Consider the following 7612-nt stretch of genomic DNA (forward strand, 5'->3'; position numbering starts at 1 on the left):
AATTTTAAGTGTATTATAAAGAATGCAGTGAGGGAGGGGTGTCATTGTTTTCCTGGTGTGAACTGTGTGTGAGTATCAGAGTTTTTGTTTTAATTTTTATTGTAGGCCTATATCTTATCATATTGTATAGCCTATCTTTCGTGCCCATGACCCCACACCCTCTGTGTTTGTAAAACCATGGCTGCAGTTCAGAAAAAGGTTAAATTAATAAAGTCATAACTTTTTTTTGGCTTCTAACACTTGTCTAATATTATTATGATGACACTTTTTTTTTCCTCCTAAGTTTTCCTCCACATAGTGTTCACATAGGGAGGCATCATCATGGCGTCTCTTTCCTTCTTGTCATGAGAACTCTTAACTGCTGCTGCTGCTGCACGCGGGTTTTTGCATCCTCCTGAGTGTCTCCATCGTTGCCAGGACGACCTAGGTCCTGGCGTGTGTGTGTTTCTGTGTGAGTGAGAGAGTGAGTGAGAGAGAGACTGTGTGTGTGTGAGACAGTGAGAGTGAGACTGTGTGTGTCTGCCGCCTCTCAGGCCGAGCAGCAGCAGAGCAGCTTGTCGTCTAGTGGAGAGAGTATCAGAGTAGAGACTGAGTAGTGGGCCACCGGATAGAGAGAGAGAGAGAGAGGGGCAGCTTCAGCTTGCTTCAATCCGGGGCATGAAAGATGGAGCTCTCGGCGACGGGGGATCGCATTTTCGCCGCGGAAGCGATACTGAAACGCCGCGTCCGTAAGGTGAGTTTACACCTCCCGCGTCTTTCGCCTGGCTGCGGATGTTGTTGTTGGCCACAGTTGGGCAGCACGGCACGGCACGGCACGGCACGGCACGGCACAGCACGGCACGGCACTGCTCCACTCCATAGGCTCAGGGGGCTGTCTTCTACTACTACCACCACTACTACTACTACTTCTACTTAGCCCATTGCAAAGCTATGGAGGCCTGGTGGTGAATGCCTTTACTGTGCTAGTCACAAGTAGCCACCAGGAGCTAACTAACTATCAGTCATGGCTCATGTGGTGTGTTCAGGGCTGTTTTAGCAAGAGCAGGAGGAGGAGGAGGGGGAGTGGGGGGCAATAAAAAACACAGTGACACAAAGAAGGGGCTAGCTGCAAAAAGAAAAAAGAAAAGGCAGCACAAGGCAGCCCAGCAGCAGCAGCGGATGGGATGTGGGCTGTGCTGCTGTGAAATGGAGGGGCCTGACTTGACTTTCTCTGCCAGCTAATGGTAGCTAAAGCTATACGGCTGCTACAAGTCTGTGGAGGTGCATGTTGCATGTTGTTGCCCCCCATACGACGGCCAGGGTTGTCGGAAACTTGTTTCTGACATGAATCCATTAAGTCTTTTGCACTGTTTTGCAAGTCCATGCTGCAGCTGGTGCATGCAGCCAGCCAAGACCTGTGCGGTGCAATCTTGTTTTATAGCTTGTATAGTGGGGGAAAGACCCTATAAATAATATGGCAGGATACCAGGATCTTAAAAAGTGACTGGTTATGTTATGCACACACACAGTTAAGTTAACAAACCAGCAGCAGGCCCCACTAGAGCCACTGGCCTCCAGTTGCCACCTCTTGTTGAGTTGCATGCAACAAAGTAAGATAAGCTCCTCCACGTCTTGTTGATAGTGACTCATATCATCCTTTCTCTGGAAATGCAGGCATGATGTTTATCTTGCAGTAACTGGTCACATCTGTTGGTGGAAAATGTAAATTATTATTATTATTATCGAGGGTGAGTGGTATCATAAGAACCAGGCCGAGCACTGAAGCATCCACCACCAATCAATCCAACTACAGCAACAAAACTGTAATAATAATACAATTAAAGCAGTACTAAAGAACTTTCAGTTTTGGTTGAGTTTGGCGGCGCCTGTGGACCAAAGCGGTAGTGTTTTGCCTGAAGGAAGACTCCATTTCCCATGAGCACTAGCGTGAAGCCCTGTAAATATCCTGCATTAAAATTAACAGAAGACATCAAAACTAAGTTTCTGTTTCCAGTGGATCAATTCAAAGTGAAAACACAAACATAATCCATTGCTAAAGTGCCGTTTTGCCTGTTCCCTCCTTGTTGTGACTCGCAAAAGTGAAAGTGAAAGTGAGAGCCGGGTTCCTACCATGCTCCTCAAAGCTGCTTAGTGTCAGAGAAAGAGATACAGACCCCCTCAGACCACGACAGAGGTGTCATTCAACTTGTTGTAAGTCGATGTACCATCACAAAAGTTATGAAAATATTTTATGAAGGTTGAAAAGTTACTTAGTGCTGCTTTAAGTTTAGTTATGATGAACCTGACAAGGACTCACAGGGTTTAATGAATGAAATGAGGAGAGTAGCATGCTGCAAGGATGTTGTTCTCATAAAAGACACAAACACTTCCAAAAAGTAGATTAATGTAAGACTAAAGACTGATCTGGTTTAAAAAGAAGAAAAAAAAGACAAAGCAGCAAATGCAATCCAGATTTATGAGATCTTGTACAACGTCTCTGTTTCATGTTCGAGTGTTTCTCCTAATCCACCCTCTGTTATCTGTTCTCACAGGCAAGACTCGAGTACCTGGTGAAATGGAAAGGATGGGCGATGAAGTAAGTGGAACTCTTGTTGAGTGGCAGTTTGGTGAAAAAAAAAAAATGTAATCTCTGTTGTTGTGGTGAAATGTTTTCTCTGGTTTTCTGCACCGTTCACCTCCTTTTCTTGTTCAGACACAGCACCTGGGAGCCGGAGGAGAATATCCTGGACGACAGGCTGATCCTGGGCTTTGAGCAGAAGTGAGTAAAGCTGTAACAAAGTGAGAATGCGTGTGTGTGTGTATAAGTGTTATTTTGGACATTGTGGTGTTTGGACTTGCAGTTTGATTATTTTGATTTAAAAAAAGGACAAACCAGTGTGTTTTGATCATTTCAGTTCTTGGTTTTATTTTGGGATATTTTTGTCTCTCCTCCTCACTTAACTTAACTCAAAGTGCTTGTGCTTTTGTCTCTTAGTCTTTACACTCCTCCTCCTCCTCCTCCTCCTCCTCCTCCTCCTCCTCCTCCTCCTCCTCTTCTTCTTCTACTTCTCTCCGGTTGTAAAAAGTCCATCTGCGCTGAAGTCCTTTACATCTGCTGCCAAGCCACTCGTGCTTCTGCTGCGCTAAAGAGTGCATGTTTACTGTAAACTTAAAACGGACAGGAAACTGAAACAGACACCCATAAAAGAGACAAAACTAAAATGACTTGACACACAGTCACACACACACACACACACACACACACACACACACACACACACACACACACACACACACACACACACACACACACACACACTCACACAAGACACAAAAGAGTGGAAACTAAAAATTGACACGTGAAGACCGAGAAACAAAAGCTACAGTCTGTACCTACCTGACTGCTCTACTTTCACACAACCACCACGACTTTCATTGTGTCATCTCATCAGTCTTCTCCTTTGATTTGTTTTCGTATCGGCTTCTGTCGCCTCGTTCTGTTTTTAGCCCCCCGTCTGTGTGTGTTGTGTTCGTCCGCTGTATTTGTGTATTTGTAAACTGACATTTCCTTCTTCTTTAGGGAACGGGACAGGGAATTACACGGGCCGAAGAAGCGAGGACCGAAACCCAAAAACTTTAAAAACAAGGTATGTGTATCTGCATGGATAAAAAACCTCAGATTCCTACTTTTTAAAATATATATTTATATAATTTGAGCCGCGTGGAAACAATTCACCTGAGCTCAGCTTCTCAGACAGGTGCCTTTGTTCAGGTAGCAACACCTTAACAGGAAAGTGGAAAGTTCTGTTTGTGGTTTCTACTGTTAAAGTAAGAATAAGGTCAACTCATCTGCAGCAGGTTTTTCTTGCCTGTTTGAAGTTTATTCTAAACAAAAATGCATCGGTGGCCACGCTGCTGCTGCTGGGAACGCACGCTGTTGTTTCGTGTCTCGCTGCAGGGACGCGTTTATGTTATGCTGTGCTACTTTTTGGTTTGTTTTTTTTCACACAGTGACTTTTTCAGTTTTTACCAATCCGCTTTTGAGCAGGAACAGGAACGTCGCAGGCGGTTAGTGGTTAAAGCCTTAAAGTTTGAAGAGTTTGGCTATTTGTCATATTTTTGAGAGCAGTTGCAGTTTGAGTTGCATGGGAGAGGAGAGTTGTATCAGTTACATTGTAAAGATGGGTCACACTGACACTACTTTTACAGTGGTGGCTAAAATTGTTAAAACATCCAACACCTGACCTGTTTTGTTTTTTTTGCCTCCAAAACGTGATTTAATTTCATAATGTTCACGAAATATGCCGATTGTTGCACTTAGAACAATCAGATGAAGAAAATCCTACTGTTTTTAACTTTAATATTTAGTATTGTGCACCTTTTGTAGCAGTGCAGCAGAACTTCAACACTCACATTATCCCATCATGACTTCTGCTACTAGGCATAAAATCTCAAAAAAATACTTTAAAAAGGTGCAATAGATCTGTCCAGTTTATTTTCCAACTCCTCCTGAATGTTCTCGATGGAGTTGAGCTCCAGACGTAAATAATTTGGCTTCTTCTGTGAAGGAATATGATTGTTTGTTTCAGAGTTTTTTTGTAAAGGAAATTAACTACAGTAAATCTTCCTTTGATGACTCTATTCTCTTGTTTATAGAGCATAATGATGATTAGTGGACAATTCAACAAAAACAACTGAAACCTCTTCAATATGCCATGAAGTGCATGCCAAATAATTTTGGCCTCCACTGTATATCAACAGACTTAAAGGGAAACTATGCAAGTCTGGTCGCTTTTCCTCTGTTTTGCTAAGTCTTTTTGCCTTCCACTTATCATGTCTCTTGGCTGAAAACCAGCTTTGCAAGATCGGGGCCCCGGTGTCCCAGCTCTCGTCTCCGCGGCATCGCGACACATACGTGCCCCGTAACCGGTAATCTCTTGTTTATGGCGGATAAGACTACAAAAATATACACGTCATAACATCGTATATGATACAGGGTTTCCCGCAGCGCTTTCCAAGAGCTGCCGCCTAAACTAACGTCTTAAAAAAAAAAAAGAAATGTAACGATATTCGATATATAATGTTATGTACCGCTCGATTTCTCGCCGTCTTCGTTATAAACAAATGCACATGCCCGAGAGGAGGGTTAGCAGCGGAAAAGCTCTTTAAACCATCACAATTACTCCAAAGCTGTTAAATTAAGGTGAAAATGTAGCATAGCTAAGCAAAAAGAATCCTGCCTAGTTCCTCTTTAATGTTTAAATCTGTAAAATATGGTTAAAAACACATGTAGGCCTAATAAGTGTCATAAAACTATTGTCCCAGCAGCATTTTGAGCCACTAAAACGCCTTTTGTCCCACTGGAAGCAGAGACGGTGTTAAGTCATTAAACGTTTCACAGAACGGTTCCTTGTTCCTCTGAGTAAATCTCACTCTTCTATAATCAGTTTTTGTTGTTTTGTTTCAGGGGCGTCCTCCGAAGCGGGAGCCCAGCGGCGGCCAGGCCTCCGGCGCCCGCCAGGCGGCGCCTCGCTCCTCCTCGTCCGCCTCCGGCCGAGCGGCTTCCTCCTCCTCCACCGCCTCGCCTCATCTCTTACCATCCTCGTCCTCCTCGTCTTCCTCCACCGTGGCGCCCTCCCCCAAGCTCAACTCCCTCGCCGCCACCCACAAGCTGAAGAAGGACATCCACCGCTGCCACCGGATGTCCCGGCGTCCGCTGCCGCGCTCCGACCCCATGGCGGCGGCGTTCTCCAACCCCGGCGGCTTCCCCTCCCGCATGCACGTCTCCCCGTTCTCCGAGACCGTCCGCATCCTCAACCGCAGAGTCAAACCCCGAGAGGTCAAGAGAGGCCGGATAATCCTCAACCTGAAGGTCATCGATAAGCCCGGGCGTGGCGGCGGCGCGGCGGCGGCGGGCGGCCGGAACGCCACGGCGGGACGCCACAACATCCCGTCACGCAACCGCATCATCGGGAAAAAGGGCGGCGAGGCCCCCTACAGACCTTTCCAGCCTCCTCTGAAGATGCTCGGCTTCCCCATGTACGGGAAGCCGTTCGGGCTGCAGTGCAGCAGCGGCGGCGGCGGCGGCGGCCCCGTGGCGTTCCACCCCCACGCGGGGTCGGGCTCCAGCACGGCGGCGAGGAACCGCAGCAGCAGCAGCAGAAGCTCCGCCGCCGCCGCTCAGTACCAGGCCCCTCCCTCCCCCGCCTCCTCCAGCGGCTCCGAGGGGAAAACTCCCACCGACTCGGCGGCGACGGCGCGGTCCAAGGCCGCCGCCGCCAGAGCCGCGGCCAAGGCGGGCAAAGCTCACGCAGAGACCCAGAAGGGCGCCAAGCAGTCCGCTCCCGATGCAAACCAGGCGGGTTCAGCGGCGGCGGCGGCGGCGTCCCCCTTCCTCCCTTCCTCCCCCTCCTCCTCCCTGGAAGATGATGACGGCGAGGAGGAGGAGGGGGCGGCGGCGGCGGTGTCGAGCGGCGGCGCCAAGGACCGTGCGGCGCCCTCAGACGGAGGCAGGAAAAACCCTCGCCCACAGCGCCGGGGTAAACGCCAGCCTCCCACCACCCTCCCCCTCCTCGCCGGGGACCAGAGCTCCGCCACCGCCGCCAACGCCGCCAACTCCTCCGCCGAACCCAAGAGGGTCCCGGCCGAGGGCGACCCCGACTGGCACCCGGAAATGGCGCCGAGCTGCAAGGACGTGGTGGTCACCGACGTCACCACCAACCTGGGCACCGTCACCATCAAGGAGTTCCCGTCCCCGGCCTCCTGCCCCGCCTCCCCCTCCTCCTCCCCCGGCGCCGAGAACGCCTCCTCCCCCGCTCCTCCTCCTCCTCCTCCCGCCTCCGATGACCCCTCCTCCCCCTCCCCCTCCGCCGCCGCCACCGCCACCGCCACCAAGCCATAGGAGACCAGATGTAGATGAAGTCGATTATTTGCCATTGATGATAGAAAGAAAAGAAACAAACAAGCCAGTGTTGCCACTTCAGCCCCCCCCCCCCCCCCCCGTGTCCGTCTCCATGTGAGGATCGATGAGATGATGTAATATAACTTCACGCCACGCAGCCGTCGAATAGTAGTTTAAAAAAAACAAAACAAGAAAAAACACAAAGAGCATATTTTTTTTAAATAAGAAAATGTATAAATTCGATAAAGGGGGCGGATGATTGTCGCCCCTTGTTGTCACTTAAATTGCCATATTTTGTCCACTTGCACAGCGCTGACTCTTTGAAGCAGACGTGGAAGGAAAGAAACAGAGTGTGTTTGTTTGTTGGTTGGTTTGTTGGTTGGTTTCGCTCCGGACACACAGAGTTCAGCTTGTGTGTGAGTGTGTTTGTGTGTGTGTGAGTGTGTGAGTGTGTGTGACACAGATAGAAACCCTTTGTCCATCTGCTGCTGCTGCTGTGTTTGGGTGAAACCGAAAGAAACACACTCTGTTTTTTTTTTTTTACGCACACGCTGCTGTGAAGGTTGTTTGTGTCAACAGCCTTCAGGTGTGAACGACCCAAAACGTAATAAATGTCAATAAACTTAATAAAATTGTCCTTTTTAAATGTAATATAGCCAAATAATGTAATAAAATGTTTGAGTCAATAACGTACTAACTTTTTGCCAATAATGTAATAAGATATTACTGGTA

The 7612-nt window shown here is 48.3% G+C and overlaps 1 protein-coding gene across 1 annotated transcript; it reads left to right on the forward strand.

Annotated features, from left to right (window-relative positions):
- Window positions 1–537: 537 nt before the first annotated feature.
- Window positions 538–6880, forward strand: cbx6a (chromobox homolog 6a; the record flags this gene model as incomplete). Its single annotated transcript, XM_083973595.1, has 5 exons — window positions 538–733; window positions 2532–2575; window positions 2693–2758; window positions 3560–3626; window positions 5447–6880. Exons 1-5 carry the CDS (start codon window positions 665–667, stop codon window positions 6878–6880), a joined length of 1680 nt encoding a protein of 559 aa, XP_083829721.1. The 5' UTR covers window positions 538–664.
- Window positions 6881–7612: the final 732 nt, after the last annotated feature.

The sequence above is a fragment of the Trachurus trachurus genome (genome assembly GCF_905171665.1).
Source record: "Trachurus trachurus genome assembly, chromosome: 1".
Taxonomy (NCBI): domain Eukaryota; kingdom Metazoa; phylum Chordata; class Actinopteri; order Carangiformes; family Carangidae; genus Trachurus; species Trachurus trachurus.